Raw genomic sequence first — 27,496 nt, forward strand, 5'->3', positions numbered from 1 at the left:
CTTGAAGTATTTTTACTTTAATCGAAAGCATTTTTTGTCAAGCACAGACTCGCTATAAATATTATTTTAATTTTGATTTGTAACTAAAAATTTATTAGTTCAACCAGGTTTTGCATGATAGACATTGTTCATTTAGTGTAACTTATTTTATCGAACCTAATTTATAAATTATTAGATTTGGCCGGAGATTTTAGCCAGAATAACAACTGCGGGCTCTCAAGTTATCAAAAGAAAAAGAACAAAACTACATTAATAAGACTTTTAACCATTGGATGAATATGTGGTTGCATTTGTTACCTGCTACTGGAAGAAAGAAAAACATCAAGGACCATCATCAAAATCACAATATAACCATTTGTGTTTTCTGAGGTAATTTGGATTGCAATCTTTCAGCAAACTCTTTTGCTTCAATCCTTGACTTGGCATAAGCAAACTCGGGAAGCTTTGATCCATTTACCCAATCAAATTTTTTTTCAATGAAATGACATTGCCATGCTAGTTCGTTAAAATCATTCTCCGTATCAAGGGTCACCGTCATCAAAGATGGGGCTATTTTCAGTAAAAGGGTAATGAACTCCTCTTCACTAGGACACCCAAGATACCCGACTAATTCAAATAACTTAAGATTTTCATGATGGAATACAGAGGCCTCGGCAGCACTCAGGTCAGGAATAAAAATTGAGCGCTCCGTCTGCCATGACAGAGAGAGGATAAGTTAGACCTACAAGAACAAGAACTCTACAGATATCAACATAAGTGAAATGAGGCATCAAACAAATGTAGCTCTAGAAACAAAAATTACCAGAATACCTTAGAAATCAAAGTGTATCTGACCTGAGACAACAAAAGAAAGTGCATGTGTGTAAGTCTTTTCTCATATTTGAACTTTGAATGCATAAATACAACTTGGACAGTTATCACTCAAATTCTCTTAAGAACTCAATCAGTCTAGGGAATAATATAGACACTAAAACTCAAGAAAGGACAAAACTCCTGAAACTCGAAACAAGCCATCGGAGCTGGGCATCCTGATTCATGAAATCAACACTTAAATTTTTTTCTCAAGTAAAAGAAAAGAATCAGTATTTCAGCATTTTCACATGACTGCATGAAAACTGATAGTAGTAATATCTTTCATTTTCATACAGAAGTTTTCTTCATACAAACCGAAAAACATATCTCCAACTCCATATAGTTTGCTGGAATAGAAAACAACTTGCTTGATCCTTTTACAAACAAAGTCATTCAGAAAATGACAATGTTAGGATATTCTGATAAATTTGGCAGTCTTTACTCATATACACAAAAACATCAACAAAGCCCCAAATTTACCATAAAACATAGAATAAATAATCCATGAATATTATAAGAGTAATTTGCATTGCTTGTTCTATGCCATATGACACCACTCAATTGTAATCTCATCCCAACGATTATTTTCATCACCAACTTGATTTTCTTCTACTAAATATCCAAAGTTTTAAATGGGGCACCATGGTGCAGCCTCTGCACCATTTTCTATGGCAAGGATCCACAGAGTGCCTGTAGCACTGCTGCCGTGGGGCAAGGCTCAAGCTATGATACTTTTGTTATAGGCACTATTTATCAAATTTTTTCTGTTCAAGACTATCAAAACAAATTCCTATTTTTTCGTTTAATATATTACACAAAAGCTTTATTCTATCTTTCTTTCCGAGTTTCTCCCCCTCGGTTCTCAGCCTCCTGTTTTCCATATTTGCTTCTTGCCACTCATCACCTCCTCTCACCAGTTACGGAAGCAGCTATTTCTCCTTTTCCCATAACCTGTCTTCTTCCTTTTCTAGGGATTGTGTTAGTATTTATATACACTTTTTTTAATGAGTTTTTTATTATGCTTTAATTTTAGAACATGTATATTGAAGTGCAATTCTGTTTGATAACACAATACATGTTTGTTAGGTAGATATCTGTATTATGTGCGTATTATATATATAGGGCGGCGGCTACTAGCACACAATATTACCACAGTCGGCAGACGTATGTGTTAATATAATACAAATATATCACATTAACTAACAACCCATGCTATAGTCTTATACAACATACACAACAGTTTAATTTTAGCACACTACATACTCTATACAACACACTTGTAATTATAAAAAAATAACACATGTCTTTATTACACACAATATGTGTTATGTGTAATAAGGACGTGTGTTGTTTGTATATATTATATGTGTTGAATCAGCACCGTAATCATCCTCATATATATATATAGAGAGAGAGTGCACCGTGAGCCATTAAAATTATGAAAATATCTCAACTTAACCAAGAAAACTGGTCTTTGATATGCTGCTGGCTACATAATGAAAGTAACACAAAGTTGCATTTTGAAAATTAATTTGCCTAAATGAACATCAAATGATAAATTGTAGTTGATCCTTGCAAAGGGCAAAAACGTACCTTGATTCTAAATTTGTACAAAAGGGGACACATCTCAATAAGCTTTGTGCAAAAAAGAAGGTTTCGTCCAACAATTGAAGAAGCTGTTATTTCCATACACTTAAGGTTCAAATACTGAGGCAAATAAGGCGATTTATAAAAAGCCAGGCTTCGTAGTGGTCTTTTAACATGCTAAGAAAACAAACATAAAAGAAAATTGTTATTGCCCATCATGATGTCTAACAATTGTAGATAAAATGCATGAGTAAACATAAATGCCTCCGCTAACCTTATTAGGAAAGTCGAGGTTGAGCCTCTCCAACTGAAATGAGTAACTCAAGTGTTTGTAAGCGTGAAGAAAAAAGGACTGACAAAACTTTCCGGCAAGTGTTAGTGCAGAAAGATTTTTTGGAGTTTTATTGAAGAACAAATTGATCATTGCTCCATCGTAGGTGAAGGAAACAATACTTTCTACCAATATCTCCACACTCTTCATTTTATTGCAATGAGATATTTCAATATGTTTCAACTTCGGCAATGGATCAACTATACGCAGACTTCTTGTGAAACGTGAGCCACATATAGTCAAACATTCAAGACTCGTGGAAGAAGCTAGAAAATAATGAAGTGTGTCATCGTGGATACCAACACCTACCAATTTCAGGGATGTCAGGAAGCAGAATGCAGATTTGGCTCCGTATGAATGGAGTGACTTCTGCAGGCTAGGAAGTGCATAATATCCACGGTGTGCGGGGTTAGACATAGGTAACAAGTTAATCTCAATATTTCTTGCTTCCTTCTTCAGGGCACGATTTATCCATTTATCCATGAAACCTGCTGGCCAGTCTAAATAAAAACGAACAATAAAACCATCAACATGTGCCTGATGCAAATTCAGAATGTGATTGACCCATGCTTTGAACTTTTTTCTATCCTTATTGGCTCCATCAGTATAACAACCATCAAATTCAAGAACCACAGGTGTAAACTTCCACAAATCTCTCCATCTACTTGAGACAACACTAGTCCTCACAAGTTCCTTCAGATTCAGATGTGACAGGATCTGAGTAAGTATTTCGTCCGGTAAATCTTCAAGTACTGTACATGATTCATCTTGAGTAAGTATTTCGGCCCATAAATCTTCAAGTACTGTACATGATTCATCTTGCCTCTTCTCACTAAATAGATCAACTCCCTGAATGCTTAGTACATTATTGTAATGTAGACAACCGAAATAGAAGCAAAAAAGAAGCAAGTTATACAACTATACAGTCAGTGTAAGATACAAACCTCTAGCTTGCGATATTTTCTATAAGGCATAGTCGAATTCATAGGAGAAACACCGCTCTGAGATAAAAAGCATATAACCATTAGGAAATCTGTTATAATTCCACATGCTCTGCTAAAAGCTAATGTTTTTTAAGCAATGAGCTCTTGCTTTACTAGTATGTCACTTTCTTTATTAATACAAAATAAAATCTCAGCAAACCAAATTACTTTAAGTTTTATATCTCTGTTTGTTTACAAACATGCATTCAACTAGCACAAATTACACCAAAAGGCGTCAAAAAACACAATGCACGGTCAAGGAAGTTTACTCTTACATAATTAAATCGATGTCTTACGTTAAAGAATACACAAAAAATAAAAAATAAAAAAATAAGAAAGATCAAAAGAATACTAAACCTACAAAAATCAATTGTCAAAATCTCAACTTAAAAGAGTATGCTACTGCTAGAAAGAGCTTCCACGTTTCTTGCAGTGGCGTCTGAGCAGTGTGAGAGAGAGTGCTGGTTTTGGTTCCATTGATTGGGCTGATTGTATTAATAAAAATAATTATTGAATAGTAAATATAATTATAAATTAAGATTAAGATAATTTAATTAAAATTAAAAATATATATATAACAAATTACTTGGAACGGAATGAGTAATTTTTTGGACTATTACTGGATTTCACGCCAATAAATTTTTTTTTATAATAAATATAAATTAATTAAATTAAATTTGAAACAAATAATTCAAAACCTCTTATATATCTCTTCTCTTCAGTTAACATATATTTTTTATCTACTTTTAAAAATTTCTATTTTTTTATAAAATTAATTTACAGTAATGATAAATCAATATATACTATATATTTTATTTTATTATTATATAAGATTTTATTTTTTAGAATCATATTGTATATATTTACTGAGATATTATAAATATTTAAATACATATTTTAATTTTTTTAATAATTAAATAATTAATTTTTATTATTTACCTAACTAATCTATATTATTTAAATTTTTGTTACCAAACAAAAGGCTTTATCTTTATTGGGAAGGGAGTAGTATTTATTTATTTTTTTAATTTTTATCTTTAACTATGATCATTTATTTTTTGACTCTTTAATATGAATGTTTTTTTTTTTATTTTTTATCTTTCTCTCTTTATTTTTTTTTAAGAACTAAAAAGCAAGTTTATTTGGTTTAGTTGATTGAGTTCAATATTCAGGACCATCCTGAAAAAATATCAAAGTTTTAATCAACGGATGAAATTGCAGTTGGGGTAGATATGTAATTTGATTTTAATAATTAATAAGTCAATACTTTCTTTTAGCATAAATTAAGGAAATATAAATACAAATAGATGCTGGTCGTATTCATAATTTTAATAGGTTCACATCCAAAAAAAACATAACTACATCTTTCACCGACATCCATCCAATAAAATAAATTGCGAAGAAGTCGAAGCGTAGAACAAGATGAAGCAAAATGATGTGTATTTCGGTCTGTTCAAGTGTGTTGTGGACGAAGATAACGTTTTATAAATTACATAATGGAATAAGTTTTTTTTATCGGAGGCATAAAGGCTAATTTTTTCAAGCAATGGCCACTTGCTTTAGTAGTAAATGACTCTCTTTATTAATGAAAAATAAAAAACTCACAACCCAAACAAGATGAATGAAACTTCCACCTCCTATTGGGATAAACAGTATGGAAGGTACTCAGCATTTCAACAATGTTCTTAATCTGAATTTTATATTTGTACACACTGCATTTAGAGCTGTCACCAGAGGCTCTATGTTCTTAACATGTATAAGATACATCATTTTTGTTAATGAATTAGTTACTGTATATCCATAACTAGCACAAAATGCACGATCTTAAATTATACATTGAAACTATGCCGCACCAAAAAGTGGGTGCTAGAACAGTAATCAAATCGAATGTCTCGTTAAAGAATATACGTACAAAAAAAGAAATTGACAAGAAACTCAAAAATACGAAACCTCGCTTTCACTGCGATAAAGTCTACTAAAACCGATCGTTCGATTCCGGTCCAATCTCAATCCAAAAGAAGGATTGACAGATGGAAAAAAGTCCTAACCAATTTAGTTAGTTATCATATTTTTTATTATAGTACATTTTTATTATGTTTATAATTTATTTTTATTTTTTATTTTTTATTATAATAGTTTGTTTTTTAATTCTTTAGTATTTTTTTTTTGTTTATTTTAATTGAAAAGTATATAAAATTTATCTTACAAAAAATTAGGAATGTTAAATATTTTTGTTTGTACTTTGTATAGAACCCAAAATTATGATATAAATATATAATAAAAACTACTTCATCTAATTATGAAATTATTTTATAAATATTTTAATAAAAATTAAAAATACTTTGATATTTGTATATTAATAAATATATAACAAAAGATTGTGTACTTTTTAAAATTTATTTTAATACATACTGTCCAATAAAAGAAAATAATAATACTATTTGTTTTTTGTTTTGTGTTTTGGTTTGAAAGAATAATTTTTTTTTATGTGAGATTTAAAAAATTGTATAAAATTAATGTAAAAATAATGTGTACAATATATTAATTTTTTTTTTTTTATGATATTGCAACTAAAAATTGATTTGTTTGGTTTTAAAAATTTTAAACTTGGATGATTATGTTGAAAATTATACATTTGAGGTGTTCGGAAAACAATTTTTTTTTTAAGATGAAAATTTTTTAGTGTATACAACAAATGTATTTTTGGAATGTATTTTTTTATGACAGATAATTGAAAAAGATAATACTATATTGGAATGTTAATTTTTAACAAATAAATATATGTATTATGTAATATATATATTATACTACATTTTCTTTTGTAATATTTATAAAGAATAATGACACCGAAAATAGGTTGGATGATGAGTATATCTATTCTCAGTTTAAATGATATATTGTTTTAGTAATGCTTTTAGTTTTAATAGATTATACTTAGTTAAAATATATTTAATAAATATAAATATACATCAACTAAAAAGCATTAATAAATTATACTTATTTAAAATATATTTAATAAATATAAATATATATCAACTAAATCAAAACTCTTAAATGGTGAAAAATCCGATAGATACACTTAATTTTAAAACTATTTATTTTATAAAATTAATTTATATTAATCATTAAAAAATATAGATTTCATATATATATTTTAAAACTATTATATTTTTTTATATTTCATATATTTTTATTAAAATTACACCGATTGAATCATATTATTTTTATTTAAAAAACTAAACCAAACACCTCAGGTGTACTCTTTATATATATATATATTACAAAATTATATTCTTTCAAAAAATTAATATACTTACCGAATACAGCCACACGGCCCATATAGTCTTGTTTTGTTATTTATTATAGATTATCTAGTTGAAAGAAAAGGTGTATTTGTTTTGGGGATTGAATTGGATTTGCACTATTCATCCCATTTTTTTTCCCCAAAAATATCAAATTAAACATTTATTTTTCATTTTTTATATTATACTAAAAATTAATTTTATATTCAAAACATTACATCAACACCTATTTATATCACATCATACAACTATTCAAATTCAAAACTTTTACTATTCAAATCCCAACTCAAAATCCAAATCCCCAAACAAACACACAAATGGTCTATGCACACATATAAATAAATACTGGTAGCCTATTCATCTAGCATGTTACTTAAAAAACTTGCTTGGTATAATTTGCTCACTGATTCAAACGTGTCTTACCTCATCGACACAGGAATATTTCCAAGGCCATCCCAGAAAATTAAATAAATAATCTAATGTGTGTGTGTATATATATAAAAGTACATTTCACATCTAAAAATCTTATTTGAAAGTATAAACTGCAAACTAGCAAATAGTGCATATATCTGCGAAGATTCACTTAGCTTATTATAACCTGTGGTTTTTTGAGATGAAGACTGGAGCACATTTCTTCAGCCATCTTTTTTGCTTCTTCTCTGGAGCCAGCATAAGTGCATGGAATTTGCTCTATCCACCTTCTTATATTCTTCAGCCGTCGAGCATCATATGCCAGTATTAGAAAATCATTATTCCGGGTATCAATGGTCATCTCCTGAAGAGACACCGCTATTTTAAATAGTTGAATAAGGAATTCATTGTTGCTTGGACACCCAATATACCCTTCGAATCCAACACGCTTAAGATTTGTATGATGAAATTTAGGTGCTTCTGCTGCTTGAACATCAGGAAACAATACTGCTCGCTCCATCTGTTGGGTTGTGGTACAACGGCAAATATGAACACAAAATCAATGCAAGCTTATAAGAAATACATAAAAAGTTTTGAATTCATTTTAAGTACCTGAGGGTCCAAGGTGTATCCAACCTGAATCAAAAACAAAAGAAAATAAGCATGTAAGTGTTGTTGTCCCATGTATAGAAATAAAAATAGGATATTTGTTTTGCCATTATTAGATCCAAATATCTTTAGCAACATTAGAGTCTAGCACAACAAACAAAATGGGACAAGCTGAAATATTAGAAATGTATAGTACTGAAAGCGCAAGGATATAAGATACTAGGGAAACCCCGTGAAACTAATGGCTAGTATTTTAAAATTTTGGATTATGTTGATAATAGGGAAATTTTAAAATACAAATTAAGTGTTTGATATGATATGATATATAGGTGGTCGATATAATATTTTAAATATATATTAAAAAATGTTAAATATGATGTTCTCTATTAAGAAAAATGAAAAATAAAATTGATGAATAATACTAGAAACAGATTTGAAATGGTAAGTAGACAAAGTGTTTGAGCCTTATGGTGTGGTGTGTGTTCTTTTAGATTTTTATTTTGTGTTTTTGCTTTTAGTATGGTTGAGGTGAAAATAGTAATTTGACGTGATATTTTGCATAGAAATTGAAATGTTGATGTGTAGAAAAAAAATTGAATAATGAAAAAAATAGGTTAGAAACACAAGAGGCCTTAGCCTAATTTTCCATTGCTTTTAAATAACACAATGAAACTAACGGTCCACTCTATTTAGCTTCAGTTTTTTTATATGCAACTATTTCCTTATAAATATACTATCTCCTCTCATACAAAATTATATTCAAACTAAAATTAAAACAAATATATATATATAACAAAACTACAAAAGAACAAACCCTAAAGCATATCCCCCTTCAATGTAAGAGAATTGATATTAGTACAGAATTTCATTTGCATATAGAGCACAAATGTAAATCCAGTTCATGGAGGAATTTGCTATTCAGTACCGTGTTGATTAATTATAATCAATCGAATTAAATATTAATCAACAAGGAGATGAGATAAACAATTGGAATAAGTGGTTGAAGAAAACAAAGATGAAGATGAAAAGGGGATGATGGAAGATGGGAGATGAAGATGTTCATATATAAAAAGTATATATATTTGAAGAACCATTGGAAAATGACATGGAAGAAAATAATAATTTGAAGAACAACAGGAAGAAGATATTGAAAAAAAGCAAAGAAGAGGAAGACGGAGGAAGATGAAATTGTTCAAGTATAAATCAGAACAAGAAAACATGGAAGAATGCGGAAGAATACCCAGAATACCTCAATATTTAACACATAGTTTATATTCAAATATCACGTCATATAAATACAAACATCACATAATTAATGTTTATTTAGCACTATATGTCAGAAATAACTTAGAATATATTTAAAGAGTCTTATCCTCATATGCAAATAATACATAGTTTATATTAACAAATCGTATAAATACAAACATCATATAGTTAACGTTCATTTAGCACTGCAAGGTGGAAATAACTTTAAGTCCATTTGGACAGTCTTATATTTATGTACAAATAGCACATACTTATATTCAAATAGCAAGACATATAAATACAAATATTACATAATTAACGTTCATGTAGCACTATATGGTGAAAATAACTTAGAAGATATTTGGACATACATATTTATATACAATAGCATATATGTAAATAGCATATCATATAAATACAAACATCACAAGATTAACGTTCATTTAGCATTGCAGGGTGGAAATAACTTAGGGTGTGTTTTTTTGGGAGGTTAGGGTTTTAAAGAAACAGACCCTTAGAATATATTTGGACAATCTTATATTTATATACAAAGACAATCTTATATTTATATACAAATAGCACATAACTTATATTAAAATAACAAGACATATAAATACAAACATCACATAGTTAACGTTCATTTACCACTATGTGGTGGAAATAACTAAGATATTTGGACTATCTTATATTTATATAGAAATAGCACATAATCTATATTCAAATAGCATGTCATATAAATACAAACATCACATAATTAACGTTCATTTAGCACTATATGGTGGAAATAGCTTAGAAGATATTTGGACTATCTTATATTTATATACAAATTGCACATAACTTAAATTTAAATAGTAGGTCATATAAATAGAAACATCACGTAATTATTGTTCATTTAGCACTATATGGTGGAAATAGCTTAGAAGATATTTGGCAGACTTATATCTATATACAAATAGCACATAACTTATATTCAAATAGCAAGTCATACAAATACAAACATTACGTAATTAACGTTCATTTAGCATTATGTGATGGAAATAATTTAGAAGATATTTGGACAGTCTTATATTTATATAAAAATAGTACATAACTTATATTCAAATAACAATATAAATACAAATATCGCATAATTAACGTTCATTTAAAATTATAAGGTGAAATAACTTAGAACATATTTGGACAGTCTTATACTTATATACAAATACCACATAACTTATATTTAAATAGCAATTCATATAAATACAAACATCACTGTTAACGTTCATTTAACACTATATGTTGACAATAACTTGAAATAGGTTTGAACAGACTTATATTTGTATACAAATAGCACATAGTTTATATTCAAATAGCAAAGCATATAAATAAAAACACCGGTACTTTACATTCATTTAACACTATATGGTTGCAAATACATGTAATATTAATAAATTATTGTGACACCATGACCCGGAAGCCACGTAAAGTCGAACGTGTCGGAATCGTAGACTAGCCCCACAGGTCAACATGAATCATTTCAGCGCGCTTTTGCCCTCACTCCCGCGCAGGAGTCACCCATCTCCAAATTACTCTAGAGTAAGCACGATTAAATTTAGAATCCTTTCAGTAGGGCTCTCGAAAAAGAATATCCTCTAATGTCAACAATAGAGCTGGCAAAAACTGACCCGACACGACAACACGACACGAAATAATTGGGTTTTGCTCAAAGATTTCAACCCGATTATGTATACGAGTTCACACGAACCCAACACAATAATAAACGGGTCGGGTTAAGGTTGAGGCTCTCAACTCGAACCCGACACGACAACCAGATTATAATATATTAATATTGATTAATATATTTATTATATATAAAATAATTATAATTTAATAATTTTTTCATAAATTAATTTAAACTAAGTTCAATTTTAAATAATTCAACTTAATTTACGCTCAAATCAATAAAAACTAATATAACATGACAACAAAACAAAAAAATATCTAATTTGAATCAAATTAGACTTAATTATGTATACGGGTCAACACGAGTCAACCCGAACCCGACACGATAATAAATGGGTTAACATAAACCCAACACGATAATAAACGGGTCGGGTTAGAGCATCTCCAACCCAGCGCCATTAATAGCGCTAGGTTGGCTTATTTGGCATCGGTTGTCTCCAACCGACGCCAAATCCAACGCCAATTTTTGGTGTTGCTTTATTTTTATTTTTTTTTAATTTCTTTAATTTTTAATATTATAAATTTAATTTTTTTTAAAAAAATTTTATTTTAAATTATAAAAATAAAAAATTGTTTAAAATAATAGGAAAAATTTAATATTTGAAGAATAATAATAAAAAATGGAGTTATGGTTGGAGTAAAATTAACGTAGCAACCGCATATTTAGAGTTAAAACGGGATAAATGAAGTTGATGGGTTGGAGATGGCCTTAGGGTTGAGTAATTTAACCTGTTTGAAGTATTCAACCCGACACGAATCGACCCATTGTCTGCTCTAGTTAACATGGGTAGTTTATTCAATCCATTTAATTACTATTCAATTTCGAATGACCTGACACCGGCTCATCGACGAAAGTTGGCCTAGCACTGTCCTAACTCCGGAGGTATTACAACTCCATTTTGAACTTTAAACCATTAGATATATCATGTAAATTATCAAACTGCCTATATTAATTCAGTAGGCTGATAACATAGACACAGTCAACACCTTAACAGCCGCACTACTTCAAAAGATACTTTTCACCTTCAACAAGATAAATTCAAACTAAAAATTCTACATCATCCTACTAATCTTAATGACCTTCTAATTGTTTCATATTCACAAGAGCACCAAGACAAGTCACAGCATACTATTACCATAAAATATGAACAAAAACCCAAGAAATGTATTAAGAATATTCCACAAAGTTCCCTTACGACAAATAAACAAATGCACAAAAACCAATGTCCATAAGTACATAAACATAACTACTGAGTATTAGAAAGTGCTTTTCCACATATTCATATGCATAAAAATTCACATTAATCCTTGTAGTAGAAAAAACATACCTCAATTTTAAATTCTTCCAAGAGAGGGCATGTTTTAATCAACATAGTGAAGAAGAGAAGACTTCGCCAAATGACAGACATAGCTGTTATTTCCAAATGCTTCAACGATTGATAATGAGGTAAATTGATCGAGACAATTTCCCTTGGAATTTCACCAAACTACAACATAGAGTAACAAAAATATGTCAACTTTTAGCTCGTAAGATTTGTAGATAAATGCATGAGCAAGGTTGTACTAACCAAATAAGGAAGATCGAAGCTAAGCCTCTCCAAATGAATTGAGTCACCCAAATATTTATCAGCGCCAAATAGAAAAGACGGGGACAATCCCCCACCTAGTTCTAATTCATTAAGATTTGAACACTGTTTGATCGATAAAGCAATCGCAGTTCCACTGTAGGTAAAAGAGACAAGACTTGCCACAGAAACATCCACACTCTTAATGTTGAGACATTGACATATTGAAAGAAATTTCAACTTTGGCATCGGATCAATTAGTTTGAGACTCTGTGTAGAATAAGAGGCACATATACTCAACCGTTCAAGACTCATACAACAAGAAGCGGCTACATAATGAATCATTTCATCAGTAATATCAACAGATGCCAATTCGAGGGATTTTAAGTTGCCAAAGGCAGATTGGAGCCCATGCTTTGTTAGCTCCGGCAGCTTGAAAAATTCATACCCTCGACGAACAATAGGTTCAAGAGACAAATTAAGCTCGAAATTTCTGGGTTGCTTTTTCAAAGCACAAATAATCCAGTTATCAAGAAACCGTGCAGCCCACAACACTTGAAAACGCACTATAAAACTATCAATCTGGTCGTTCTCGTGCAATTCGAGGACATGATTGACCCATTCTCGAAATCCTTTCCGGCTCATTGGAGTTCCTTTCTTGGTGTTCCAAGCATCAAATTCCAGACTACCAGATGTAAACGTCCACAAATATCTCCATCTACGCGAAAGAACACTGGTTCTTTCAGCTTCTTTGAGGCTCAATCGCGACAAAATGGAAACAAGAATTTCATCGGGTAGGTCATCAATCCCGCTTTCTCGTTTCGCATCACTCGAATCCTCACATCGCTGAACGAACCGATCATTGTATTTATTAAAGTATTGTCGAAGATAATTGAAATACTGAATCAAAAGATACAACTCAAATAAATTATACATGGTTAAATCAATTGCAAATTATACCTCTCGCTTCCGCCTTGTTCCTCCGCAATCCATGGTTAAATCCGCAAACGGAAAAAACCGCCACCGCCGCCGCCGCCGCGTCCGCCGGTATGAGATTTGTAATGAATTTGAGAAACCCTTGGAAGTCTGTGGAAGGAGGAGGCTTTAGGATTTAGGAAGCGGTTCGGGTTTGTCTGTGTGAAAATATTTGGATTGTGTTTTATATTTAAATAATATTTAATGGAGAAAAATATTTTTTTAAAAAAAATAAATGTAATTAAGAAAAAGGCATATTTCAACTATTAGACTATTTTAAGTCTATTTCTTTAAATATAATACTCCTTTGATATGTATAAGTGGCAATTCGGGCTGACCCGAATTTATTTGTGCTGGACTAGCAAAATATACAAGCCAAAACTTTGCCAACAAGTTATTTTTTATTTTTTTTTATTTTAAAAATTAATATATATATATATATATAAAAATTTATTAAAATTCAAATATTAATTTTAAAAATCGGACCGATCAAGCACTGCCTAACCTTCATGAATTCAGACACGACCCAGTTTATTAACATGTTGAGCCAGGTACGGACGAAAATTTTCTAACCTATTTTTTAAGGCCCAAATACGGCTTTTTCGTATTGTGCTCAGATCGAGCTTTCGGGTTGCGCTTATTTTTGTCATAATGGTATGTTTGTAATTTAGGTCAAAGTTAAGGGTATTTTGGTATTGATGTATAATTATTTTTACTAAAATAGAAAATTGATACTTCGGAATGAGACAGACGAAAATGGTAAAAAAATATGTTTCTTTAACCAAATTTCTTCAAAATTTGCTATTTGAACTTTATATTTTTCAAAAAAAAATACAATTTTTCATCTCACAATATCCGATCAAATATTATTTTAATATCAAATCAAAATCAATTTGTTCCAAACTTAACCAAAATAAACACACCCTTAGTTACGAAGGAAGGAGTAATTTTTTAATTTTTGTAGGATTGATTACTTAGAACTCATCATGTATTTTTTGAGTTGTCACCAAGATTCATTTATTCAAATTTGTGAGATTATTGACATTTGAAAATTTAAGTATTGCTCCATTTGCACTAAAACAATAGAGATATTTGAAATTAACACGAAAATTAAGTAATAATAGTATTATACTGATAGTGGCATTAAAAATATTTTTAAAAGACTAAAATATTCGTATTTTTATATAATTATTATAAAAATGTTAGAAATAATTTTATAAAAAGATGGGGAATTCGTTACTAAAATGAGACTATTATGTAATTATTATAAAAATGTTAGAAATAATTTTGTAAAAAGATGGGGAGTTGGTTACTAAAACGAGACTATTGTTTAGGGACGAACAAAAAGATAAAATGAAACTATTATTTTGGGACATAAAAATTATAATGAAGTTGTATTAATGTATTGTTCGAAAAAAAATTATTTTCGATAATTTTGTTAAATTGGTCCGTTGGTTAAAAGTAAAATATAAAAAATGTATTCTTTCAAATTATTTTAGAAAACAAACGTACTAGGGATAATATATTTTTATTAAAAATATAACACTTTTGTTTTACTAAAAAACAAATGGAAAATCCTCCATAAATAGAATAGAATCTCAGCATTTATTTTTAATCTTGTTTTAAGCCTATCACCTTTATAACCAGGGGTGTGTTTGTTTGGGTGTTTGAATTTTGAGATGAAATTTGAATAATAAAAATTTTAAATTAAAATAGTGGTACGATATAATATAAATATGTGTTGATGTGATGTTTTGAATGTGAAATTGATTTTTAATATAATATAAAAAATAGAAAATAAATATTTGATTTGATATTTTGTGAAAAAAAATAATTGATAAATAGTAATTTTGGAATAGAATCCCACAACCGATCACACCCCTAATGTATTAATACAATAGTACTCTCTCCGTCCCATAACAAAGTATCTATTTTTCTATTTTAGTCCGTCTCATAGCAAAGTATCTATTTCTTTTTTAATAACTGTACTATCTACCTAACATTACAAATATCTTACAACTTACAATATATTACACAAATGTCATTACATTTATATCACACATACTAATAAGGTTATTTTAGTCATTTCTACTTTATTCTTACTATATCCCAATATAATACTAATATTTATAAAACTACGTGCAAAAAGCAAATAGATATTTAGTTCCGGGACGGAGGGAGTATATTTTATCCGCTTCAATTCAATACAGGGATTGTTTCTTTTTACAAAATTTTTCTAAGATGTTTTTCTAAAAAAGTAGTATACTCCCTCCGTCCTATTGAAAGATTATCATTTTCCATTTTCGTCTGTCCCAATACAAGGTTATCATTTTAATTTAGTAATTATAATACCTCTTTAACATAATAAATATCTTTCAACTTACAAAATATTACACAAATGTCATTACTTTTATATTATACCGTACCAATAGGGGAATTTTTGTCTTTTTTACTATAATCCAATATAATACTAATATTAAAAAATCTACGTGCAAAAAGCAAACGTGGCCCTTCCAACAGGACAGAGGGAGTATTATATATATTTATTATTTTTACACTTTCTCAGTCCAACCATAAAATATACAATTATTTTTTCGTCGTTGTACTTAATATTAAAAATAGTTTTATATCTGCATAATTTACTACACATCATTGTATTTATACTAATATATGTATTTTTTGTATTTTCTCTTAATTTCTATCCGATTTTGATATCATAATTAATATTAAAAGATCAAAACAAAAAAAATAATAATATACTTTCTAGTTAGACGAAGATAGTATTACATGTACAATTAACTATACTTCACATCAAAATAAATTTTCCTTCAAACTAAAATTAAAGCACAAAATAAATACGCTCATACTTTTTACTTTTTTTTTTTATATAGAATATGTAAGATAATTTTAATATATATATATTTACAAAACAAATCAATATTTTGGAAAAAAATTATTTTTTTAATACTTATATATAATTATTTTTACCAAAAAGAAAAATTAAAAAAAGAAAAAACATATTGTTATATGTATATATAAATAATAATAATAATAATAATAATAATAATACGTATTTCTTTCCAAATTAAAAAAGGTATACGCGCCTCAGGGGCAACCTTGGGATTTCGCCAACAGAACGTTTGAAATTCAAAAAAGTTTGAATTTCAAAATTTTGTAGCCGTTGTGATGCGGTAGCGTACAAAACCAGAGGGTGGCCCTTTTTGGAGTCGCATTGTTCGCACAGACAGAAAAGAAACGCATAGAGCGAGAGAGACAAGAGAAGAAGAAGAAGAAGGAAACGGGAGAAACTAAAGAGAAGGAGAAGGAAATGGATGAGAAACCGAAGTCTGCAATGGAGGCGTTCGAGAAGCTGGAGAAAGTGGGCGAGGGGACGTACGGGAAGGTGTATCGAGCAAGAGAGAAAGCCACGGGAAAAATTGTGGCACTGAAGAAAACTCGTCTCCATGAAGACGAAGAAGGCGTACCCCCCACCACGCTTCGAGAGGTTTCTCTGCTTCGAATGCTCTCGAGAGATCCTCATATTGTCAAGTATGGTCTCTCTTCGTTTTAATTTTCTTTACCGCTATGTAGATTAATTTCACCTATATTATTCTGAGATCTGTTCGATCGGATGTATTTTTAATCCGATTGTGTGATTGCACTCACCCCATGTTTATTGATAGTTATGAAACCCTAGAAAGGATTTGGGATTTGGGTCTGGCTGTATCTCATTTCTGGTCTAGATTTGTTCTGTGCGCGTTATCGATGAGCTTCTACAGATCTTTTGTTTCTTTCCTTGTGATCTGAAGATTTTGTTTTCTTCATTTGATCTCCCGATTAATTGAGGGGTTTCACCCTTTATGTTCTTAATTCCTTAGTTTCTTGATTTAGGGTTCCAAGGGTTAGTTAACTCTGGGTTTCGGTCTTGATTCATTCTTGTATTTCTTGTAATATATTTTTGCAATTGATGTGTCCTCATACATTTATACATATGTCTGTCTGTATATATACACATCTAATTAGTTGTATCGTTACATGAATACAGATTGATGGATGTCAAACAAGGACAAAATAAGGAAGGCAAGACAGTTCTCTACTTGGTGTTCGAATACATGGATACCGATCTGAAGAAGTATATCCGCAGCTTTCGCCAAACTGGTGATAAAATTCCGAGTCAGATTGTCAAGGTATACTTACTCTGTTGCTTATTAAAATTTTATAATATGTCAATCAATTAATTATTCCTCCATCTAATGTATATAATCTCTTTTTTGGCTACCTGTAGAGTTTAATGTATCAGCTTTGCAAAGGCGTTGCTTTCTGCCATGGCCACGGTGTTCTTCACAGGTAATCAAAGGCATTTGTGAATTTCTTCTTCACGTTTTTTTGGTGCGGATCTAACTGTGATTCTTTGTAGGGATCTTAAGCCTCATAATCTCTTGATGGATCGCAAGACAATGATGCTTAAAATAGCTGATCTTGGACTTGCCAGAGCATTCACCGTGCCAATCAAAAAGTATACCCATGAGGTACTTTCTTGGACACGTCCTTCCTCTAATTCCAAATGTTTTTGATAGTTTGTCTAAGTGGTTGCATTGTGTTGCAGATATTAACCCTTTGGTACCGAGCACCTGAGGTGCTTTTGGGTGCTACGCATTACGCCCCTGCAGTTGACATATGGTCTGTGGCGTGCATATTTGGTAAGCATCGACACAAACATTTATGCACAATGTTGGAAAACTCAAAAATGTAAATATCTTGAATTCTTTAACTGTTTCAGCTGAATTGGTGACCAACCAAGCCCTGTTCCCTGGGGACTCGGAGCTGCAGCAACTTCTGCACATTTTCAGGTTATAACATTCATTCTTTCAACTAGTTGCATACTTTGTTATCAAATTTGAGTGATGCTGACAGCGGCATTGTTGTATGTTGTCTGCAGACTGTTGGGAACTCCGAATGACGAAGTTTGGCCAGGAGTTAGCAAGTTAGTTAATTGGCATGAGTACCCACAGTGGAGCCCGAGGCCTCTGTCCTCGGCCGTTCCAGGGCTGGATGAAGACGGGCTGAATCTTTTATCCGTAAGTGTTTCCTCTGTCGCAAGATATCTTGTTGTAAGTTTGAAGAATCAATAATCCTTATAATCCTTCTTCTGTTGTTATATTCAGGAAATGTTGCAGTATGAACCTGCGAAAAGAATTTCGGCAAAGAAAGCCATGGAGCATCCCTACTTCGATGATCTCGACAAGACTTATCTCTGAAATTATCATCACCCCTTAGGACTCCAACAGGGAATTGGATGGAAATTAGCTTTGCTTGCTTGCTTGCTTTTCTCGAGCATATTTGATCCCCTGTTTTTGTTATTGACATTATCTTCTACTAATGATGGCCAAGTGATCGTGTGTGTGTAGGATATATAGGAAATCTATTATGGTTTCCTTGGATTGTTTACATTTTTAACAATCGAATCTATTAGGCTTTGTTATGATATATGATAATCATCGTTTACTGCTGTTCTGTTATTTCCCAAGAATTTCTTCATCACTGTGTGTGTTACAGACAAGACAGCATTTGGATTTCAGACATTATAGTTAAACTCAAATTCTAACAAAATGAGAATAATTTCATTCTTGCTCAAAAGCAATGTGTGTGTACAAGAAGAACTTGCCAGAATAGAACACATAACTTCCATTGTTGATATGCAATGAACAATGATACCAAGGGGAATTCTAAGCATCAATATTTATTTTTATATTTTTTAAAAGGAACTTACGACAGCTACTGTAATATTCTCATGTCCATAAGCCTACCCATCTGCAGTCGAAGATGAGGACTCGAAAATAGCTACCTCTTCTTGATCATCTCTTCATGTCAGCAGAAACAGCATGGTGAAGAGGAATGAGCAGCATTCTTTTCCTCTTTTTCTGTGCCTGCCCGTATATAGACATCCCTCGATGGAAGCTCTCTGAACTTGTAATCGATGTCTGAACTGTAAGATGGGGCGAGCCACATAACAATAGGTACCCGGGGGCAGGAGCCTCGTTGCTTTGTTGAGAGGCAAGTTCCGAAGCATCGATATGTAATGAACAATGATCAAAGTCGTCGTCTGAAGCAATCCAAAGCAGCAAATACACAATCCTGAAATTCGACTGTTTTAAATTAACCACAGCAAGTTGAGAAGTTTTCAAGATGAATCTACACTTTTCTAAAAAAAATTAAATAAATTAAAACACTACTCGAATAAAAGTTAAATAGAGAGAATCGAAACAGCCGACTAAAATAAAATAGAAATAAAACTCAAACGCAAAAACTTATACAGTATACAACATAAATAAAACTTACATAAATCAATGTGGCCGCCTGTTATTTGGAAACAAAGAGAAGCCCACAAAATAATATTGACTCGAACACAAGCGAAAAAGGCCGAGCAAGTCTAAAGAGCCCGCGAGAAGATCATATAATTTTTTGGTGTCGTAAATTAGCCCAATGGTTCGTCAATTTATAGCTACAAAAGGCGGAGAGCTACATTGCATAACCGGTGTGGGATAATATCCCCGACAAAAAATCGATGTGGGACAAAGACACACTTTATGAGTATTCTAACAATAGAATGAATAACCACCGTCACACCAAAACCACTAAACGTGATACTTCAATCGTAACATTATATGTTACAAAAGAGAAAAAACAAAAGAGAAAAATTACTAATTCCAAAAATAAGTAAAATTAAAATTAAAAGCATATTTTTTTGCACACCGACAAGATTATTATATTTCGCCATTGTCTTATGCTATACAGTGCTATAACAACGAAATCCCATTGTCTTATGCTATACAGTGCTATAACAACGAAATCCTCTCTTCATTATAGAAGGATACGTGCATTTCACTATTCTTTATTAAATATGAGATTATTATGAATGCAAAGTAGCGCGAGTGTGAACTAGGCGCCACCATTAAAAACTTTATTACATTTTGGACCATTAGGCTCCAAGCTCCCTAAGGTCATGGCTTATGGCGTAAGGGGTGTCCGTTGAAACTCAATTTAAATAGAAACCTATTATTTATTTATGTTATATATATAAATTATTTAATTTTAATGTACTAATAGAGGAATATAGTTTAGTGATTACGTTTAAAAATTTTTTGTTCAAATTCATGTCTCTCCAAAATTTAAAAATATTTTTTTCTTATATACATAGAAAGAATTAGACAAAATGAATATTGATATTTTGCATATAAAAATGTTAGAAAATATATTTTATTTATATTTTATTATAAATAAAAAGAATATTATTTATATATATTTAGGGGCTTTTACTTTTTGCTTTAAAATTGTTTAAACAAAATTAATATTATTATTGGTATTTTATTTAAAATGCTAGAAAATGTTATTTTATTTAATTATTATATTCTATTATAGGTAAGAAAATATAGAGTATATCATTATTCATTTATATATATTTAAGGGTCTTTTATTTTTTAAATTTTTTTTGTATTAAAAAGAAATTAAGTATTAGACAAAAATATTATTATTGTTGTTGATATTTTTTGCATCAAAAAAGACTATAAAGTTTTTTGTATTTATTTATATTTTATTACGGGTAAAAATAATATATATATATATATATATATTTAAGGTACTCCAATCTTTCCAATACAATTAACTCTACATCTATACGAGATGATAAATACAAAACTTTTCGATCAAGAAGATGGGTTCTTGAGACACATCATCGGCAACAAGAAGATACGATGGACCAGGTGATAGTGAAGTAGGAGGCGCCATTGCCAAAGTTGCCTATGAATAACAATAATTCATCGATATTTTACAACCTTTTCTTTATTATTATTATTATTATTATTTACGAGGTCATCCAAGAAATGGAACAAAACATAATTCCATAGATTTACAAGATGGACCGATGGCAACATATAATCAATATCCAGCAATCAGCAAGTGTGTACAAAATCGAAAGCCATTTCTCTTGCAATCCGGGACAGATTCTTTCCAAACCATCATCGACATTTATTATTACAGAATTTACAGGTGCTCAAAATCAAAACACCTAAGAATTTCCTTGAAATCAAAACTATCAGAGCTATCTCTAAAGTCTTACAAACATCAAACATCCGCCATTGTCGATATGCAATGAACAATGAAAACTCAGCTTCTTGCTACAAGACCCCCCAACCAAAAAAATCAACCTAAAGAATTCATGCTCTTGAAAAACAGCATAAAGAGTTTTTTCACATCGTAATTTCGGCAGAGCATATTCGAAGGTCCCTCCAATGCAAGGTTAAGGGTTTCTTCCATGGCCTTGGATCGAATTGAAGCTTTCGAGAAAGCACAAGTAGTTGGCCTCCTAGGCTTGCACCACACTGCTTGATGATGAATAAAAAATTCGATCAGGAAAGCTTCAACAGCCATGTAATCAAATCAACAGATCCCCAATTTGTTGATCGAAGCCCAGATAGAACTCTAAGCTTTTCGAAAGTTTTTTTGTTTTGGTGAAAAAAAAAAAAATCTTTTGCAATTTTTTGTGAACAAGAACTTCATACCATTTGTAGATTAAGGGAAAATTTTGCAATTTTAATTTTCAAATCAGTTGATTAGCTAAACTGTATTTGACATAATAGATAAAAAAAAAAAAAATGTAAAATTACCCCATATTGGAAGCAGCATGTGAGCATTTCAATTGTTGTTGATATGCAATGAACAATGATCTTGGTATGATGTGTTCACACCAATTACATAATCCTGAAATTTGATATAGTTAAATTAATATTTTGATTGTCTATTTGTTTTCACACACAGATATATTAAAAAATATAATATAGAATAGATATTTTTATTTCAAAATTTTCTAAATCTTAAATATCAAAACATAACCACTATTAGGTAAACACATCATAAAATTTGAAAGTAATTCATTTTTTAAAAAATGAAGTAAATCTTAACTACACTATCTTTGTACTTAATAAATGAGAATTACTAAATATTATTTTGAAATTTATAATTCTAATTTTAAAAATTATATAAAATACTTACTTTTATTACATATATATATATATATATCAAAATAGACACAAATAAACATTTTCAAAAGTATATGACAAATTAAATAACATCGAATTAAAGCCTAAACATATACAAACAAAAATAAAATAAATAAAATTGAAATGCGTACCTTTATCGAAAAACCACAATAGAACTTCGGAAAATAATTTGAACACGAACATGAATAGATAGGCCCAAATGCTCGTATAGCCCCCTAAAACAAATGCATATATTTGGTACAATTTTTAAACCAAGAATGAATTGGTTTATAACTATGCAATGAAATAATGTTTCACTTCTTTGTCGATGTGGGACAATTTTTAGTTGGTTTATAACTATGTGGGAAAATAATGTTTTACTTCTTTATCGATGTGGGACAAAGTCTCTAATGACAATTCGATATGAGTCATAATAAATATGTCTACACAGTCACGTGTACAAACAGTCACTCTTCCATCAAAATAATTGTATGGAACACTTCGATTGTATCACTTACTTTAGAAAGTGCGAATAAGTGTTAAATGATTAAATTCATTAACTACATCAACCAAAATAGAAAATCTACTAAATTTATAAGAGAAAGTATGGAGTCGAATTGCCGTTATTATTATCTTTCAATTGAGATCTTCAAATCTAAGCATTCTTTTCTCAATAGAGTTCTCATCGTTTTCAATTTTCAACAAAAGGGACGAGTACAAGGCACCAAATATGTTTTACCTTTAATTTTCATCTTTCATCCGCTTTAGTGTATATATATATCTACAATTTCTAACAAATCTACCCGCTTAGAAATTGTAGCTTATTGTACTTCAAAATAATTAACTGATTGTTTTTTATGAGGAGCTCAGACAAACTCTAAAGTGGTCGTCTAGTTTTCAGTTTTCAGGGTATATTTACTTTGAAAGATTATTATTGATAATACTACTTTATTCAACATAATTATTTGTTTATTTTAACACATTAAAATTCTGGATTGATTAAAGTACTATATAATAATATATTGATTAAGGATAATTAATTGTATCCGGAGTGTAATTAAATTATTCTCAAGTAATATTTGTACTCAAAATTATTATCCTATATTTAACCAAGTAAATTAAATATGATAAATAATTAATATTGTAATTATATGCATTATACAATTTTCAAAGTAAACAAGCCTTGTAGTAGAGGGATAAAAGAAATCCAATAAAATATCATAGCAAGAGCCCACTTCTCACTTGCTTTGCGATCCAATGCCAATGTATTATTCCTAAAAATTGCTTTCAATGGCAGCTATCTAATAACTATTTTATCTAAAAATTGAAATAAATAATAATAATAATAATAATAATAATAATAAAAGAAAATAACAACAATTATATCAACCTCAAGATTTGAAGATTCAGAAGTAAGTACAAGAACATGAGCCAAGGATATAAGTAGAAAGAGCCATTAATATATAAGAAAAATTGCTTATATATAATTTTTATATGGTTTGAAAACTTTGCATTATTTTCTCTAATAATTTAGAAATTACAAGTGATTTACTTATATTTTAGAAAACATCACATATAATCTTTTAAAAAAATAGATGAAATTTCCTTGCGACAACATTGCAATGTTTTTCTCTGAAAAAAAAATATAGCAATATTTTCTAAAATACGATATAAATCATGTAATTTCTAAATCATCATGAAGAGTACGTCGCAAACTTTTCAAACCCGATCATAAGCAATTTTACACAATATATATGTGTATATATATTGAACTTCAAGACAAAACCCCAGATTGTTTGTAGTTCTCGATGGAATCGACAAGAGTTTCCTTCAACGGCCGATACTTCCAACCCAACCTCTGCAGTTTCTCCGAACTCAATCTTAATTTCGACAATGTGTTTCCTTCAATGTAGCTGCAATATTTAAAATGCAAACATTAATAACTACGAACAGCATATTCATATAGGCCAATCTGAAGTTTTACAAAAATTATTGAAAAACTTGTTGTAACTAATTAATTAATAAAAACCTCTCGGGATATTCATAGTCTGGATACATGTCTTTGAGCATTTGCACCAACTCTTGAGACTCTACCATGTGTGCACTGCATATGTACCGGCCTTCAGCCTCCGGCGTCTCGTATACTAACTTCATCGCCTCAGCCACGTCGCGCACATCCACTAGCTTTTGGTACCCTTTTTCCATCCCCTCGAATCCTCCTAGTAAAATGATATATTGTGAGATGAAACAATAAATTTGATTTGGTATTTTTAAAAAAATTACTCCTCCGTCGATCAAAATCTGTGCTCACTGTCTTTGTATCTTACAAAAAGAATTGAGCACAAATTTGGATAACAAAGATAGTACTGTTTATGAATAATGATAAAAATTCTATACATATCTATGTAAACAGAGTCTAAGATTGTGAGTGCATATAAGAGTGAATCGGGAGTCAAAAGAGAAAGATATTTATAAGAAATCCATATGGTTAAAAGTAATTGTTGTAGCTCATAAGATAAACATAAGGTTGACAGATGATTTAAATAAAAGTTAAATATAATTTTGACCGATGGAGATAATATTATATTCAATGTCAATAAAATTGTTTTGTTTGACCAATAAAATGTAAAACCCGAATTCGAAAGTATACCACTTAGGAGCAGAACAATAAAGAAGGAGCTAGCGTTTACGGCCGGTTGAAGCTTTGGCCCTATGACGATGGGCGGGCACATGGTGATGAGGTCGAGTCCATGTGTTGCTGCATATTCCCACGCCGCGCGCTCGGCCATTGTTTTCGCATAAAAGTATGCGCTCTGTTTGCAAAATGGATGTTAAAAAACACGATCCAGTTAAAGTTTCTTACAAGTATAGAGTGTTTTAGTACATCATCGGTAGTCTTGCAGTACTCTGCATCGGACCAGCTCGTCTCGTCCATGGCTCGATCCTCTGGCCAGTTGGGGTTCATGATTATTGCAGCAACGGATGACATAATCACGACGCGCTTGACTCCGGCTTCTGAACATGCTTTTAGGACATTCAGAGTCCCTTCTATCGCCGGCTTAACTACTTCTACCTGTCGAATGATTATTGCAAAAATGTTTTACTTTTTCTTCGATATTTATTTCAATTGACTTATTATGCAATCCTATAAATTTATTTTTTAAAAAAAAACATTAATATTGCCTCCGGGTTAGGAGGGGTGCCAATAGGAACGGGGCTGGCGATATGGAAGACGCCATGGCAGCCATTAACAGCTTCGCGAATAGCACCGTAATCCAATAGTTCTGCTTTGAAGGTTTTCATTTTTTCGGCCGCGTTTTTGAGGTCTTTGAGATGAGCATTTTTCTCGTCATCTGCAGCAGGCATATATTGTTAGACCAAATGGTCGAGCTTATATGAAGAACAAATGTTTGAAATTTGCAGGTTAGGTTTAGCAGATGAATGAATGAATTAAGACCGGGGTCTCGGAGAGTGGCATGAACGTGGTAGCCATGGGAAAGGAGAAGCTTTACGAGCCATGAAGCTATGTATCCTCCAGCACCTGTTACACAAACCTTCCCTTTCTTGTCTTCCGCCATGTTTAAACCTCTGCTCTGTTCTGCTCTGCTAACAATATTAATTGCTCCATATCACATCTGCTAGATTCCTTTATATAGCAGAGCATATTTTAAAAAATAGCAGAATTGCTCTTTTTATTTTATTTGGAATGTGTTGAGGTACAACTCAAGTCCGACGTCGGAAATTGCGAAGAAAATTCTACACAGTTCCAAATAAACTCCAAGTCTTTTGAAAGATATTCAAAAACAAATCCGTACAAGAGTGTTGAGTTGGTTAGATGGTGAAGTGGACTAGGTTGCATGTCGTGGCGGTGGTGGTGGTAGTGGACTGATCCCACTTAATTTGTCTCAATATTTGTGTTTTTCATAGTCTTACATAGTCATTTCGTTTTTTTTTTTTTAAATATTTATACATTTTAATCATATTTTAAAATATCTTTAAAATATCTTGTTGTTCCGTAACTAAATTAAATGGGAGAATATTTTTTTTTTTATAATGCGTTTTTTGTGAAGTTTTAAAAGTTGTAAAGTACTTATAATTAAGATTAATTAATATTATTATTACATTGCATTGTAACGCCCGTCCGCCGTAACACGTTCGCTACTCATTAAATCTCAGCATTTAATATCACAATTAGTCAATCATACATAAATAAATAAATAAATAAATAAATAAAATGAACCCACACTATAAAATTAGGGTGTGTTTGATTTTACGTTGGAATCGAGAGTTTGGTTAGACGGAATTTATTGATATTTATTTATTATATTTGTAAAGATAAAATGCATAATACTATCTTATGTTTTAATTAAATTATATGCCGGATATATACTAATATTTGGATATTATGCGCAATGAATAAATATGTATTATGTATGTTTTTAATAAAATACAAACATATGTTTAAAATTACTAAATTTAAAATAGCGATTATTTTACATGTTTAAAGTGTTTTTGTGTAATATATATAATATTATTAAATATATTTTATTTATAAAACACAGCAGTTTCAACCTTTACAAAATAAGTATCGTTTAACATTTTTAATAAAATATAATACTGTTATTTTTTATAAAACATTAAAAATAAAAATAAAAAAAATAAAAAAAAAAAAGAAAAAAGAATTGAATAATAAGCTTACAGTTTTTAATAGTTAATAGTAAAAATTTCAAATTTTTTTGAACAATAAAACACTACAATCATACATTGATACTGCCTCTTTCAACTAATAGTATTGTCACTTTCTTTGTATTTATATTATCCATTTTTACATCATTTGTATGTGTTATTTATTTTTAAAAACGTCACCTCAATTATTCCA

The 27,496-nt window shown here is 30.4% G+C and overlaps 4 protein-coding genes and 1 long non-coding RNA gene across 5 annotated transcripts; 1 reads left to right on the forward strand and 4 right to left on the reverse strand.

Annotated features, from left to right (window-relative positions):
• Positions 1 to 340: 340 nt before the first annotated feature.
• On the reverse strand, positions 341 to 3,853 carry LOC127246541 (FBD-associated F-box protein At5g18780-like). The gene is made up of 4 exons (XM_051267981.1): positions 3,715 to 3,853; positions 2,714 to 3,619; positions 2,446 to 2,616; positions 341 to 691 (listed from the first exon to the last, which is right to left on the reverse strand). The coding sequence occupies exons 1-4, from the start codon at positions 3,793 to 3,795 to the stop codon at positions 341 to 343; spliced, it is 1,509 nt and encodes a 502-aa protein (XP_051123938.1). The 5' UTR covers positions 3,796 to 3,853.
• Positions 3,854 to 7,496: 3,643 nt separating this feature from the next.
• On the reverse strand, positions 7,497 to 13,738 carry LOC127246850 (F-box/LRR-repeat protein At3g59190-like). The gene is made up of 5 exons (XM_051268458.1): positions 13,568 to 13,738; positions 12,611 to 13,453; positions 12,371 to 12,529; positions 8,079 to 8,102; positions 7,497 to 7,986 (listed from the first exon to the last, which is right to left on the reverse strand). The coding sequence occupies exons 1-5, from the start codon at positions 13,598 to 13,600 to the stop codon at positions 7,639 to 7,641; spliced, it is 1,407 nt and encodes a 468-aa protein (XP_051124415.1). The 5' UTR covers positions 13,601 to 13,738; the 3' UTR covers positions 7,497 to 7,638.
• A 3,076-nt stretch (positions 13,739 to 16,814) lies between these two features.
• On the forward strand, positions 16,815 to 19,096 carry LOC127246269 (cell division control protein 2 homolog D). Its single transcript, XM_051267529.1, has 8 exons — positions 16,815 to 17,131; positions 17,628 to 17,769; positions 17,868 to 17,929; positions 18,000 to 18,111; positions 18,189 to 18,282; positions 18,363 to 18,432; positions 18,522 to 18,660; positions 18,748 to 19,096. The coding sequence occupies exons 1-8, from the start codon at positions 16,911 to 16,913 to the stop codon at positions 18,838 to 18,840; spliced, it is 933 nt and encodes a 310-aa protein (XP_051123486.1). The 5' UTR covers positions 16,815 to 16,910; the 3' UTR covers positions 18,841 to 19,096.
• Positions 19,097 to 21,456: 2,360 nt separating this feature from the next.
• LOC127246858 (uncharacterized) lies at positions 21,457 to 22,879 on the reverse strand. The gene is made up of 3 exons (XR_007837777.1): positions 22,770 to 22,879; positions 22,246 to 22,339; positions 21,457 to 21,960 (listed from the first exon to the last, which is right to left on the reverse strand). It is a non-coding gene; the product is annotated as an uncharacterized LOC127246858 (long non-coding RNA).
• A 1,444-nt stretch (positions 22,880 to 24,323) lies between these two features.
• On the reverse strand, positions 24,324 to 26,216 carry LOC127246856 (cinnamoyl-CoA reductase 1-like). The gene is made up of 6 exons (XM_051268467.1): positions 26,075 to 26,216; positions 25,801 to 25,970; positions 25,502 to 25,690; positions 25,268 to 25,430; positions 24,647 to 24,836; positions 24,324 to 24,530 (listed from the first exon to the last, which is right to left on the reverse strand). The coding sequence occupies exons 1-6, from the start codon at positions 26,193 to 26,195 to the stop codon at positions 24,392 to 24,394; spliced, it is 972 nt and encodes a 323-aa protein (XP_051124424.1). The 5' UTR covers positions 26,196 to 26,216; the 3' UTR covers positions 24,324 to 24,391.
• Between the last annotated feature and the right edge of the window lie 1,280 nt (positions 26,217 to 27,496).

The sequence above is a fragment of the Andrographis paniculata genome, unplaced genomic scaffold (genome assembly GCF_009805555.1).
Source record: "Andrographis paniculata isolate CXL003 unplaced genomic scaffold, ASM980555v1 Contig30END, whole genome shotgun sequence".
Taxonomy (NCBI): domain Eukaryota; kingdom Viridiplantae; phylum Streptophyta; class Magnoliopsida; order Lamiales; family Acanthaceae; genus Andrographis; species Andrographis paniculata.

Excerpts from the sequence above, each read along its gene's own strand:
- LOC127246541 (XM_051267981.1), bottom strand. The coding sequence starts at position 3,795 with ATGGTTATATGCTTTTTATCTCAGAGCGGTGTTTCTCCTATGAATTCG. Across the intron at positions 2,617-2,713 it reads ACCTCGACTTTCCTAATAAG|CATGTTAAAAGACCACTACG; the intron begins GTTAGCGGAGGC and ends TTGTTTTCTTAG. Across the intron at positions 692-2,445 it reads TGTACAAATTTAGAATCAAG|ACGGAGCGCTCAATTTTTAT; the intron begins GTACGTTTTTGC and ends CTGTCATGGCAG.
- LOC127246850 (XM_051268458.1), bottom strand. The coding sequence starts at position 13,600 with ATGGATTGCGGAGGAACAAGGCGGAAGCGAGAG. Across the intron at positions 8,103-12,370 it reads TGGAAGAATTTAAAATTGAG|GTTGGATACACCTTGGACCC; the intron begins GTATGTTTTTTC and ends TTTTTGATTCAG. Across the intron at positions 7,987-8,078 it reads GATACACCTTGGACCCTCAG|ATGGAGCGAGCAGTATTGTT; the intron begins GTACTTAAAATG and ends ACAACCCAACAG.
- LOC127246269 (XM_051267529.1), top strand. The coding sequence starts at position 16,911 with ATGGATGAGAAACCGAAGTCTGCAATGGAGGCGTTCGAGAAGCTGGAG. Across the intron at positions 17,770-17,867 it reads TTCCGAGTCAGATTGTCAAG|AGTTTAATGTATCAGCTTTG; the intron begins GTATACTTACTC and ends GGCTACCTGTAG. Across the intron at positions 18,283-18,362 it reads GTCTGTGGCGTGCATATTTG|CTGAATTGGTGACCAACCAA; the intron begins GTAAGCATCGAC and ends TAACTGTTTCAG.
- LOC127246856 (XM_051268467.1), bottom strand. The coding sequence starts at position 26,195 with ATGGCGGAAGACAAGAAAGGGAAGGTTTGTGTAACAGGTGCTGGAGGA. Across the intron at positions 25,971-26,074 it reads TGCCACTCTCCGAGACCCCG|ATGACGAGAAAAATGCTCAT; the intron begins GTCTTAATTCAT and ends TGCCTGCTGCAG. Across the intron at positions 25,431-25,501 it reads ACTGCAAGACTACCGATGAT|AGCGCATACTTTTATGCGAA; the intron begins GTACTAAAACAC and ends TTTTGCAAACAG.